This window comes from Haliotis rubra, unplaced genomic scaffold (genome assembly GCF_003918875.1).
Source record: "Haliotis rubra isolate DU_JTF1 unplaced genomic scaffold, ASM391887v1 Scf1746, whole genome shotgun sequence".
NCBI classification, from domain to species: domain Eukaryota; kingdom Metazoa; phylum Mollusca; class Gastropoda; order Lepetellida; family Haliotidae; genus Haliotis; species Haliotis rubra.
The window spans coordinates 62973-77848 of NW_025765721.1; the positions used below are offsets into that span (position 1 = coordinate 62973).

At 41.8% G+C, this 14876-nt stretch overlaps 2 protein-coding genes across 2 annotated transcripts; both read left to right on the forward strand.

The window, feature by feature from the left end:
- Positions 1–3600: 3600 nt before the first annotated feature.
- Positions 3601–5326, forward strand: LOC124272940 (cell death abnormality protein 1-like). Its single transcript, XM_046708182.1, has 2 exons — positions 3601–3656; positions 4539–5326. The coding sequence occupies exons 1-2, from the start codon at positions 3602–3604 to the stop codon at positions 5324–5326; spliced, it is 843 nt and encodes a 280-aa protein (XP_046564138.1). The 5' UTR covers position 3601.
- A 5804-nt stretch (positions 5327–11130) lies between these two features.
- LOC124272941 (multiple epidermal growth factor-like domains protein 10) lies at positions 11131–14672 on the forward strand. The gene is made up of 4 exons (XM_046708183.1): positions 11131–11279; positions 12200–13036; positions 13152–13283; positions 14620–14672. Exons 1-4 carry the CDS (start codon positions 11222–11224, stop codon positions 14670–14672), a joined length of 1080 nt encoding a protein of 359 aa, XP_046564139.1. The 5' UTR covers positions 11131–11221.
- The last annotated feature ends 204 nt before the right edge of the window (positions 14673–14876 follow it).

Below are 14876 nucleotides of genomic sequence, written 5' to 3' on the forward strand. Positions count from 1 at the left end.
GCAAGGAAGGCTTGTGGGATGTCACGCCAGATTCTCTTAAGTTATGTTGCAAGGTCAAGGACGTTATCTGGCGGATGAGGAAGACGGCGTAGACGTCGATCCATCTCGTCCCAAACATGCTCTATCGGGGGAGAGATCCGAAGAATTTGCAGGCAGGCAGTAAGGCAGTAACGTTGTGGTGTTGCAAGAAATCCATAGCAACCCTTCCCGTATGAGGGCGGGCATTGTCCTGTTGGAATGTTAACCCAGGGCCATGACGTTGCAGAAAAGGAATTGCCACAGGTCGAAGAATCTCATCCCTGTAGCCCACACCAGTTAAGTTGCCCTGAACAATCACCAAAGGAGTTCTTTGGCGTGCTGTTATTCCACCCCAAATCATCACGGAACCACCACCAAAGCGATTCCTCTCCAAGACACAGGCCTGTGCATAACGTTCTCCAACGCGTCTATAGGCACGTTGACGTCCATCACTATGGGAAATGTTAAACCTGGACTCATCTGTAAAAACAGCATTTCTCCACCAAAACAAGGGTCTGCGGACATGATTTCGTCACCACATTCGGCGAGCTTGTCGATGACGTTGTGTCAGGATAGGCCGTATGGCGGGACGTCGTGGTCTGATCCCGTGATGACGTAAACGTTGTCGAACTGTGTTGGGGTGGATACGGCGAAGTCCTGGGATGGTTTGGGCAGTCATCGCTGCAGTCTGAAACCTGTGGAGAAGATGGGTCACCCTTATCCATATATCCTGTCTTGGCGTTGTTACAAGTGGACGTCCAGAACGTGGCCGATCGATGACGTCATTTGTGTTCTGGTAGCGTCTCACCAGTGCAGAAATGGTGTTCCGGTGGCAGTGGAAATGTGCAGCCACGTGTCGTTGAGACATTCCCCCCTTACCATCCCAATGGCCTCATGACGTTGTGCAGACGTGAGCCTTGGCATGCTATGCGTTTCAATAGCCGTTTAATTTTTTGAACGATCGCAATGGCTGGGGTTGAACTTTCCAAGTGACAGTATTGTGTGGCATTCATTTGCTCTGTTTCTCTTTCTCAAGGACGAACCCACTGACGTCACGGAACGTGGCACGTGCATGCATGTTGGATACATGTCACTAATCTCTGAGTTTGAATCCTGATGTGTCTACACAGGTTTGATAAATTTAGATTTTAAATTTTTGTATGCACAGTTTCTTTATGTGCCTAGTGTATGTATGTATGTATGTATGTATGTATGTATGTATGTATGTATGTATGTATGTATGTATGTATGTATGTATGTATGTATGTATGTATGTATGTATGTATGTATGTATGTATGTATGTATGTATGTATGTATGTATGTATGTACGTATATGTGTGTATATATATATACTAGTATGTATATATGTGTGTTTGTATGTGTGAGACTCGATGAATCAATACATATACACACACACACACACACATACATACAGACAGACGGAAGTGTTGCCATGAATGTTGTCATAACTCATGGCGGATTTAGAGTGTGGACATACCAACTACAAAGTATGTTGATGGTAAAATTCTTTCAGGTACGAGTTTCTGGTGAATTCAATTGTTTTCAATCTGTAGATGACTTATCTGAAATGAGTTTCACCAAATCCTCCTGCAATCAAAGCAATGTTTCAATGCTTTGGCGGCATGTTTCATGCCCTGTACGTACACCTGGACACAAGGTCAGATAAAATTAATCAGTCTAATGATTTATATACACAGATGATACACTTGACGTAACACTCAATTTGATAACAGCAATGTGACTTGAATAACAACCCACGATATTTGACGTTGTTGTATTTAGACACACGAGTGAACCCCTCCACCACCCCACCCCACCCCCCACCCAAAAAAAAGAAAAGAAAAGAAAGGAATCTAACATTACATTCAACACCTAACGGTGGTAATGGCTAGAGTCAGGTGCTTTCTGTCGTTACTCCTTTTCGTCGTAAGTTTTGCTGGTGACTATTTGAGATGATTGTCAGTATTGTGTGGTAACTTTGAGCCACACTAAGTGTTTGTGAAACAGATCAATAACCAGCTATACTATATTAGTGCTATACATAACTATCACTAAATCACAAAGATGTGTTCTAAATTTCCTGTGATTTTCGTGCCACACTTCGTGCGTTTTTACACTCGGAGTTTAGCGATGTCATCGTCAGAGGTTTCATTATACGTTTCTTCATGCAACAGACTCTACAATCATGCATATAAAATCATCAACTGCGTCATCAACGTTACTGTCAAGTTTATCTAAAAAATATCTGAATTCCACGAGCATAATTCGTTTTTAGATTTTCCCAAAAATTGTCACAAAGAGCATCATTCCATATGATTTTATGAAGTAAACCTTCCGACGATGTATTAAGATTCGACGTTTTCAAGGAAGGAAATTTACAGGTTAGTTCCAGCGGCAAATGATCAGATTTTAATTGATCACCTATATTCAGCTTGCTGATATATTGAAAAACGTCAGGAGAAGAGATGAAATAGTCATTAACACTATTGCCCTGTTGTCACATGAAAGTAAATTCACCTCGTTCGTCTCCGAACACTTTGCCATTAACGATGAATAGCTGAAACGCATAACAAAGGTCTATCAAGTTTTGTCCGAACTTATTAATGAGAGTATCATGTGACTTTCGATAATCAACTGTGATATCATCATCATCTTCAACTACACCAATGCTGATATTTCTATCATTATTGACAGGAACATGTGGGTTATTGCTCACATCTGTTCGAGCGTTCATGTCACCATACGACAATGTATGCGAATCACTTAATTGCGCAAGATTACACAATGAAAAGTTATCAACTTGATCAAGGTTACATTTTGACTGAGTGTGATTATAATAGGACGAATCCGCTGGTGGTATGTATGTACATAGTAAATTAATATTTCAGTGAAGAATATATCTTTTGTGAAACTGAGACACACACAATTATCAATGTCTGTTTTTATCCACTTACAAGCTTTACTTAGTGGCTTGTGGACACATACACAGACGCCACCAGAGAGTCTTCCGAACTCGGATAACTTGATAGCAGGGCTGTACAATATATCGTATTTAGGTAACCGATCAACATTAGAAGCAATATCTACAAACTTCAATGAGTTATTACACATAGCGTTACAACATGTGTATGGCGCCTCGATATGCGACCCACGTTAAAAAATTACTGGTTGAACTAAGAACCCAATCCCTCAGCTGCTTCAATGCTTCACCTAAGACAACCGGGACTATTGTGTCGCTGTTGACATGTGACATTGACAACGGGTAGTCGATTGTTGCTAATGGAGTCATGTTCCATGATCTACTAAGTACCGTTTCACCCTGTGTCACCTACATATTTTCAAAACACCAAATGAACAATATAGCAGTGTGTCTACATCAATGCAGAACTCTGCACGAAAATATGGATATTGTATGTTACGGCACCGTTCGTTTTTTATTTGATGTTCGAATGGCTAACTACCACGTGGGTCTGGAAAGTTGTAAAGCCCGTAGACAGTGTATACCCAGTGGCTGACGGTTATGAATCAAGACACAAGACAGGCAGAAAACTACCGTCAATGATGTCAGTGGAAAGACTCTACATCCTCCTACTTCTGTACTTTAGCCGTTGTGTTGGTAAGTATATAAAATCCTCTATGCCACTCGTGTTAGAGTCACTTACAGTTCGGGGATCAGTGATATCATATACTTGAACCAGCCTTGTTTGCTCATGTACGAACCTTCTCCAACAATAGTATAGGACCTACTATAGGTATGCATGGATCACAAGTATCTTGTCAGACGTGATCTTTAATTAAGACAGGATCTACATTTCCAAGATTGGACCAGATCGATTTTGTGATTTTAAAGCTGAAAACTACTGACTGTGAAACGGTAAGAGCTCTTGCCAAATGCTAGTTCCAACTTCCGACCACATCAGCTGCCTTAGCAGTTCCTGACGTGACAGACGCCGCCTGTCAAACAACGTTTAATTGAATTTAACAATGTCAGGACAATTCTCAGTTTGATTTTTATGACTGACATGTACAGCAACACAATGACATGTTCCAAAGTAAGTTGTAGATTTACACCAACCATGTTAGCGTGCACACCATGAAACACTTTTACACAAGACGTTTTTGTACTAAATTCATTTTCTAAATCACATCCAATCATGCAGCTTGGATCCTAAATAATACCACCCATGGATGGAATAGCCTCTGCTTTTTTTAATAGTATACAATGAAGCAATGCCGTTGAAAGCAATTGAACGTTTGCTATGCCCGAGGTCTAAACATAGCATCATTGGATCCAGCTATTTTCGAATGTTAGGAAAATGTTCATACATTGGGACGAAATGGAAATCGAAATGCAAAGTCTCGGGCGTAGCTTTACTTCATATCAAAGTCGATGGCTATCAATGTAACTAGACGATAAAAGCTTTGCTTTTTTTTAAAATGGATAACTTCAGATATGTACGTGCAAATATATATCTTTCTTCACATTTTGGTATTGCAGGTTTGGCTAGATCAGTCTCATGCTTCACTGATGGATGTCGACATGGAAACGGTGGACTAAGATGTCAGTCATGCTACGTTGGTTGTTATGGAACAAACTGCACCATCCCATGTAATGACAACTGTTACACAGACGGGTGTAACAAAATCACTGGGGAAAGTTTCACATGCAAGCGAGGATATTATGGACGAGACTGCAATGTGTCCTGTCCGAGAAGATGTTGGAGCATCACAACGATCTCTGCTATCTGTGACCGTTATACAGGTGTTTGTTCTGAAATCTGTGATGGAGGATTGACTGGTCTACACTGCAAGGATCAAGTCTGTAATACAGAAACCGGTCAATGTATCTTTGGCTGTCAGGAAACTTGGACAGGAGAGTACTGCAACAGAACATGTGATACCTGCCTCAACACAAGATGCAGCTGGACCGGATATTGTCTCTATGGTTGCAAACAGGGTTTCTATGGAAACATGTGCGACAAGACTTGCCCTCGATGTTATACTACTGGCTGTGACAGAGGAACAGGTATATGTGAATCGTGCAGTCCAGGTTATCGAGGAAGACACTGCAACCACAACTGTTCTGAAACATGCTACAGAGGCGGGGATGGACACAGGCACTGTGATCGTTACAACGGGAACTGTCTGGAGGGTTGTGAAGTAGGATGGCACGGTCATCGTTGTTCCACTCGGTGCAGCACCTCCTGCAACCGTCTCGTTGTTACAGTCATGATGGTGCCTGTGAAGATGGTTGTAAGCCTGGTTGGCATGGCAAACACTGCCTGACGCCATGCAGTACCACGTGCAAGCAATCACTGTGTGCCAGTCAAGATGGTTCGTGTACCCACGGCAGTGTAAGGGGTTACCATGGAAAACACTGCCACAGGAAATGTATCAAATGTACAGATGATGATTGTGAAAAGTATGGGAGATGCAGGTATTGTCCAAACGGATGGAGGGGGGGGAAGAATTGCGAACTCCGATGTCCAAGCGGTTGTGACACATGTGATGATGATGGCGTCTGTATGTCTAACAGTGTGACCAACAGAGTGTCGGATCCAGCAGATGAATCCCACAATGATGGTCAGACAGACTCACCATCAGGATCAAGCGGATTACACACCTACACCTATACTTTGTGTTCCTTCTTCTATTTATGCACTCAAATCCGGTTTGATTAATAGATGTATGTTGACTTGACTGGGAACAATGCCAGGTGGTTAACTTTAGCGCACAAGCTGCTATGATTAGCTGATAATTCATTAAGTGTGCAAGTTAAGCGAGTGGGTTAAACCTCCCTGAAGCAGATAGACAGCTAATAATTTGGAATTGTTTCACAGGTGACATTTTAACGAATGATTAGCAGAACATAGGCAACTGATTGCTCTATAAATTGACGGTTTGACATATGAAGGGCATGACTTAAACGAGTCAATATCTTACCTTGTTTTCATGAAACAGATTTTCTTGTAAGCTGCAAATAGAAGCGACAAAACCATTTCCACATCCTTAAGAAATCTGTACTAAAAAAGAGACGAATGTACAATTGTGACTATATCATGAGTATATATTTGTGTCAGCAGTATTCCAGCTGTACGATGTTGATTGTAAACAAATCGAGTCTGGACCAGACAATCTAGTGATTGTCACCATGACAGAGCAAGTGTTTATGAATCCCTAATAAACACCTTGCAGCCACAACGAATACCAGTATTACGGTTTGCTACAAATTACTGTATCTAATCAACGTATGAATGTAATATTGTTGCAATTAAAGATATATGTACATATGAATGATATATGTCGCTACAATAAATTCTTTCTCGTCCCTCCAATATTTGTTTTTGTGTATGCCACTACTAAGTGTGTGTGGAATGTAAGCATGTGTCTTGGGGGTCTGGGTGGGGATTGGTGGGTGAAAATGGGAGTTTTGGGAGGGAGTAGCGCAATGGTAGGCGTATGGGTTTAATTCCCAGCATGGTACAATGTATGAAGCCCCGTTCTTGTGTCTCCCGCCCCAATATTCCAGGAACATTGGCAGAAGCGAAAAACTAAGCTCACTCACTCACAACAACAAACAAATGTCCCCTGACAAGCTTTAAACGATAAACAAACAAATACATTACTGTATCCAGTCAGTGTATGAATGTTATATTTTAGCTATGACACATGAATGAATAATGATCACTACAATAAACTCTTTCTTCATTGAATGTACATGGTCACTGGCTTACGACTTTACGAGACATTTTGCCACCCTGGTTATATAACGCCTAAATCTCCCCTGACGAATGTTGGCATTATAACGAGGGTAAGCTGACTGTACCTACCAAAAGATAAGGCGTCACATATTGATGTATGACCAACACTGTTATCTGGTTTGTGTAGCAAACAACTCAGGGTTTACTCCCACAACGCAGACCTCCCAAAACGCAGTTAAAAATAGCACACTAATTAATTGGGCCATGCTGGTCACCCCTATCTAAATTAAGGGCCTAGTCCACTCCCCCACCATTACGGATTACCGCTATGTTAAGACACTGAGTAGAAGTGCACAACAACAACATTGTCTTAAATCACTGCTCCATTCTTGAATCCGCTATTGATACATTTGATGAGTAGAAGCTGCTTTTAGAGGATCAGATAGTTTAACTCCTCCCACGAATCTTATTCAAACATAACCATAACAGAGTGTACTATTTTCACAGAGCTTATGTATGGTTTCAGTAAACTGAAGATTTATTGACCATGTGTCGTGATAAATGATCTGTTTAACCGGTGATCGAGCTACTGTCGAAATTAATATAGACATTGTAGATATATCATCAGAAGTATCTGCTTCTGCAGAATACATGTAGTACGATATACACAATGTACACGTAAGTGCTACTTTGTGGTGACGTGGATCGTGGTGTTAAGTAATCACGATGGTGACAGTGCCCTTCACTCTCAACACAGCCTCTTCAGAAGCATTTCGTCTGTTTCCGTCCCAGTTGACACGGGTGGATCAAAGCTCCACCACCTATCAGTTGCAAGACCAGATCTGTGAACATCAAAGGTAAAGAAACGTCTGCCTCATGTGCAGTCACCCATAATACATCTGTGACATTTTACTTACCTTTAACCACTCGTACATCAGATATACACTGTGTTGAGAGGGTGAGAAAGTGACAGTTGGGATGTTGTTATGTATATTCTGAGTGCGTTTTTATGCATAACTACCTCCAACAGCGAAAATAACAGCTAGTTATAAAGGTGTTTGGCACTAGTAAAAGGTTTGCACTCGGTTGGAGCTTTCCAATGAATTTAATCAGGAAAGGAGTCCGTCATAATCATTATGGAGTAGCCAGTCACGGGTTTGGAAATCGATCTCACACATATGTTTGATACCGGTTTTCTCACATGGGTTTCACACCAATATGTGAGTAAGAATAATAAATCAACACACTATCCCTTGACATTGAACACCGCGGCAGTCACAAGACTGACGTCCCTCCCTCTAACATAACTACAACTACAGTCAATGATGTTTATGGTACCGTTGTTCCTTTCCTTCAGAAGGTATGGAGGTCAGTATTTAAGATCGTGACTCTTAGTTTGACATATCGATTAGCGAGTTTCTCTCATCAGTGGTCAGTGAAAGATGTATTTAGTAATTCAACACCGAGTACTTATGTATGACTTTGTATACTCGACGGCTTACAAGTAGATATAAATGTGTCAGACATATCGAGACAGTGTGTACTTAATAGATAAAATTATCTTTATCTGTGAAAGTGTATGTATGTATTACTAGCCACATAAAGAAACTGTGCATTGTCAAAATGTTATCCCAGTTGATAAGTACGATAACAATGTCAAAGGTACATTTAAACTTTAATGGAGGGATCATGAGACCATAACAAGTCGGGAGAATTTCAATTGAAAAGTCAATCACAATGACGTCACGAGTCCACAAGCGGGACAGGGGTCAAACGACCATGTCACAAGCTCAATAACGGGTATGTCCACCATCGGCATTGAGAACAGCAGTGCATCGACGACGCATAGAGCCTATCAAACGTGCAAGGAAAGCTTGTGGGATGTCACGCCAGATTCTCTCGAGTTATGTTGCAAGGTCAAGGACGTTATCTGGCGGATGAGGAAGACGGCGTAGACGTCGATCCATCTCGTCCCAAACATGCTCTATCGGGGAGAGATCCGGTGAATTTGCAGGCAGGCAGTAAGGCAGTAACGTTGTGGTGTTGCAAGAAATCCATATCAACCCTTGCCGTAAGAGGGCGGGCATTGTCCTGTTGGAATATTAACCCAGGGCCATGACGTTGCAGAAAAGGAATTGCCACGGGTCGATGAATCTGATCCCTGTAGCCCACACCAGTTAAGTTGCCCTGAACAATCACCAAAGGAGTTCTTTGGCGTGCTCTTATTCCACCCCAAATCATCACGGAACCACCACCAAAGCGATTCATCTCTAAGACACAGGCCTGTGCATAACGTTCTCCAACGCGTCTATAGGCACGTTGACGTCCATCACTATTGGAAATGTTAAACCTGGACTCATCTGTAAAAACAACATTTCTCCACCAAAACAAGGGTCTGCGGACATGATTTCGTCACCACATTCGGCGAGCTTGTCGATGACGTTGTGTCAGGATAGGCCGTATGGCGGGACGTCGTGGTCTGATCCCGTGATGACGGAAACGTTGTCGAACTGTGTTGAGGTGGATACGGCGAAGTCCTGGGATGGTCTGGGAAGTCATCACTGCAGTCTGAAACCTGTGGAGAAGATGGGTCACCCTTATCCATATGTCCTGTCTTGGCGTTGTTACAAGTAGACGTCCAGAACGTCGCCGATCGATGACGTCATTTGTGTTCTGGTAGTGTCTCACCAGTGCAGAAATGGTGTTCCGGTGGCAGTGGAAATGTGCAGCCACTTGTCGTTGAGACATTCCCCCATGGACCATCCCAATGGCCTCATGACGTTGTGCAGACGTGAGCCTTGGCATGCTATGCGTTTCAATAGCCGCTTAATTTGTAAACGATCGCAATGGCTGGGGTTGAACTTTCCAAAGTGACAGTATTGTGTGGCATTCATTGTATGTATGTATGTATGTATGTATGTATGTATGTATGTATGTATGTATGTATGTATGTATGTATGTATGTATGTATGTATGTATGCATGCATGCATGCATGTATGTATGCATGTATGTATGTATGTTTGTATGCATGCATGCATGCATGCATATATGTATGTATGTACGTACGTACGTACGTATATGTGTGTGTATATATATATATATATATGTATATATGTGTGTTTGCGTGTGTGAGACTCAATGAATCAATACATACACATACACACACACACACACACACACATACATACAGACAGACGGAAGTGTTGCCATGAATGTTGTCATAACTCATGGCGGATTTAGAGTGTGGATATACCAACTACAAAGTATGTTGATGGTAAAATTCTTTCAGGTACGAGTTTCTGGTGAATTCAATTGTTTTCAATCTGTAGATGACTTATCTGAAATGAGTTTCACCAAATCCTCCTGCAATCAAAGCAATGTTTCAATGCTTTGGCGGCATGTTTCATGCCCTGTACGTACACCTGGACACAAGGTCAGATAAAATTAATCAGTCTAATGATTTATACACAGATGATACACTTGACGTAACACTCAATTTGATAACAGCAACGTGACTTGAATAACAACCCACGATATTTGACGTTGTTGTATTTAGACACACGAATGAACACCTCCATGCACCCCCATCATCATTGACAGGAACCTGTGGGTTATTGCTCACACCTGTTCGAGCGTTCATGTCACCATACAACAATGTATGCGAATCACTTAATTGCGCCAGATTACACAATGAAACGTTATCAACTTGATCAAGGTTACATTATGACTGAGTGTGATTATAATAGGACGAACCCGCTGGTGGTATGTATGTACATAGTAAATTAATATTTCAGTGAAGAATATATCTTTTGTGAAACTAAGACACACAAAATTATCAATGTCTGTTTTTATCAGCTTACAAGCTTTACTCAGTGACCTGTGGAGACATACACAAACGCCACCAGAGAGTCTTCAATACTCGGATAACGTGATAGCAGGGCTGTACAATATATCGTAGTTAGGTAGCCAATCAACATCAGAAGCATTTTCAACAAACAAACAATGAGTTATTCAGATGAATAGAATACACATAGCTTTACAACATGTGTATGGTGCCTTCACACCTAGAAGCACAAAGCGGAGAGTAGATATAAGTTCCACCTTTAAAAATTACTAAGAACTAAGAACCCAAATCTAAAGTTACATGCTTCACATAAGACGACCGGGACTGTTGTGTCGCTGTTAAAGTTGACATGGAGTCATGTTCCATGATCTAATAAGTACCGTTTCACCCTGTGTCACTTACACATTTTCAAAACACCGAATGAACAATCTAGCAGTGTGTCTACATCAATGCAGAAATCTGCACATAAATACGGATATTGTATGTTACGGCACTGTGTGTTGTTTATCTGACGATCGCATGGCTCACTACCACGTCGGTCGCGGAAGTTGTAAAACTCGTAGACTGGGTATACCCAGTGGCTGACGGTCATCAATCAGGACACAAGACACAAGACAGGCAGGAAACAACAGTCAATGATGTCAGTGGAACGGCTCCTCATCCTCCTACTTCTTTACTTTAGCCGTTGTGTTGGTAAGTATTTAAAATCCTCTATGCCACTCGTGTTAGTGTCACTTACAGTTCGTGGATCAGTGATATCATATACTTGAACCAGCCTTGTATGCTCATGTACGAACCTTCTCCAACAATAGTATAGGACCTACTATAGGTATGCATGGATCACAAGTATCTTGTCAGACGTGATCTTTATTTAAGACAGGATCTACATTTCCAAGATTGGACCAGATCGATTTTGTGATTTTAAAGCTGAAAACTACTGACTATGAAACGGTAAGAGCTCTTGCCAAATGCTTGTTCCAACTTCCGACCACATCAGCTGCCTTAACAGTTCCTGACGTGACAGACGCCGCCTGTCAAACAACGTTTAATTGAATTTAAACAATTTCAGGACAATTCTCAGTTTGATTTTTATGACTGACATGTACAGCAACACAATGACATGTTCCAAAGTAAGTTGTAGATTTACACCAACCATGTTAGCGTGCACACCATGAAACACGTTTACACAAGACGTTTTGTACTACTAAATTCATTTTCTAAATCACATCCAATCATGCAGCTTGGATCCTAAATAATACCACCCATGGATGGAATAGCCTCTGCTTTTTTAACATTATACAATGAAGCAATGCCGTTGAAAGCAATTGAACGTTTGCTATGCCCGAGGTCTAAACATAGCATCATTGGATCCAGCTATTTTCGAATGTTAGGAAAATGTTCATACATTGGGACGAAATGGAAATCGGTTTTTCACATGAAGAACAGGAGCCAACTCACACTTCAATACAAAGTCTCGGGCGTAGCTTTACTTCATATCAAAGTCGATGGCTATCAATGTAACTAGACGATAAAAGCTTTGCTTTTTTTTTAAATGGATAACTTCAGATATGTACGTGCAAATATATATCTTTCTTCACATTTTGGTATTGCAGGTTTGGCTAGATCAGTCTCATGCTTCACTGATGGATGTCGACATGGAAACGGTGGACTAAGATGTCAGTCATGCTACGTTGGTTGCTATGGAACAAACTGCACCATCCCATGTAATGACAACTGTCACACAGACGGGTGTAACAAAATCGCTGGGAATGTTTCACATGCAAGCCAGGGATATTATGGACGAGACTGCAATGTGTCCTGTCCGAGAAGATGTTGGAGCATCACAACGATCTCTGCTATCTGTGACCGTTATACAGGTGCTTGTTCTGAAACCTGTGATGGAGGATTGACTGGTGTACACTGCAAGGATCAAGTCTGTAATACAGAAACCGGTCGATGTATCTTTGGCTGTCAGGAAACTTGGACAGGAGAGTACTGCAAGAGAACATGTGATACCTGCCTCAACACAAGATGCAGCTGGACCGGATATTGTCTCCATGGTTGCAAACGCGGTCTCTATGGAGACATGTGCGAGAAGACTTGCCCTCGATGTTATACTACTGGCTGTGACAGAGGAACAGGTATATGTGAATCGTGCCGTCCAGGTTATCGAGGAAGACACTGCAACCACAACTGTTCTGAAACATGCTACAGAGGCGGGGATGGACACAGGCACTGTGATCGTTACAACGGGAACTGTCTGGAGGGTTGTGAAGTAGGATGGCACGGTCATCGTTGTTCCACTCGGTGCAGCACCTCCTGCAACTCGTCTCGTTGTTACAGTCATGATGGTGCCTGTGAAGATGGTTGTAAGCCTGGTTGGCATGGCAAACACTGTCTGACGCCATGCAGTACCACGTGCAAGCAATCACTGTGTGCCAGTCACGATGGTTCGTGTGCCCACGGGTGTGTCAGGGGGTTACCATGGAAAACACTGCCACAGGAAATGTATCAAATGTACAGATGATGATTGTGAAAAGTATGGGAGATTCAGGTATTGTCCAGACGGATGGAGGGGGAAGAATTGCGAACTCCGATGTCCAAGCGGCTGTGACACATGTGATGATGATGGCGTCTGTATGTCTAGCATTGTGACCAACAGAGTGTCGGATCCAGAAGATGACTCCCACAATGATGGTCAGACAGACTCACCATCAGGATCAAGCGGCTCACACACCTACACATATACTTTGTGTTCCTTCTTCTATCTATGCACTCAAATTCCGGTTTGATTAATAGATGTATGTTGACTTGGCTTGGAACAATGCCAGGTGGTTAACTTCAGCGCACAAGCTGCTATGATTAGCTGATAATTCATTAAGTGTGCAAGTTAAGCGAGTGGTTTAAACCTCCCTGAAGCAGATAGACAGCTAATAATTTGGAATTGTTTCACAGGTGACATTTTAACGAATGATTAGCAGAACATAGGCAACTGATTGCTCTATAAATTGACGGTTTGACATATGAAGGGCATGACTTAAACGAGTCAATATCTTACCTTGTTTTCATGAAACAGATTTTCTTGTAAGCTGCAAATAGAAGCGACAAAACAATTTCCACATCCATAAGAAATCTGTACTAAAAGCAGAGTCGAATGTACAATTGTGACTATATCATGAGTATATATTTGTGTCAGCAGTATTCCAGCTGTACGATGTTGTTTGTAAACAAATCGAGTCTGGACCAGACAATCTAGTGATTGTCACCATGACAGAGCAAGTGTTTATGAATTCCTAATAAACACCTTGCAGCCACAACGAATACCAGTATTACGATTTGCTACAAATTACTGTATCTAATCAACGTATGGATGTAATATTGTTGCAATTAAAGATATATGTACATATGAATGATATATGTCGCTACAATAAATTCTATCTCGTCCCTCCAATATTTGTTTTTGTGTATGCCACTGCTAAGTGTGTGTGGAATGTAAGCATGTGTCTTGGGGGTCGGGGTGGGGATTGGTGGGTGGAAATGGGAGTTTTGGGAGGGAGTAGCGCAATGGTAGGCGTACGGGTTTAATTCCCAGCATGGTACAATGTCTGAAGCCCCGTTCTTGTGTCTCCCGCCCCGATATTCCTGGAACATTGGCAGAAGCGAAAAAACTAAGCTCACTCACTCACAATAACGAACAAATGTCCCCTGACAAGCTTTAAACGATGAACAAACAAATACATGACTGTATCCAGTCAGTGTATGAATGTTATATTTTAGCTATGACACATGAATGAATAATGATCACTACAATAAACTCTTTCTTCATTGAATGCACATGGTCACTGGCTTACGACTGTACGAGTCATTTTGCCACCCTGGTTATATAACGCCTAAATCTCCCCTGACGAATGTTGGCATTATAACGAGGGTAAGCTGGCTGTACCTACCGAAAGATAACATGCACGCCTGTCACTCAGACTGACAAGGTGTCACATATTGATGTATGACCAACACTGTTATCTGGTTTGTGTAGCAAACAACTCAGGGTTTACTCCCACAACGCAGACCCTCCCAAAACGCAGTTAAAAATAGCACACTAATTAATTGGGCCATGCTGGTCACCCCTATCTAAATTCAGGGCCTAGTCCCCACTCCCCCACCATTACGGATTACCGCTATGTTAAGTCACTGAGTAGTGGTGCACAACAACAACATTGTCTTAAATCACTGCTCCATTCTTGAATCCGCTATTGATACATTTGATGAGTAGAAGCTGCGTTTAGAGGATCA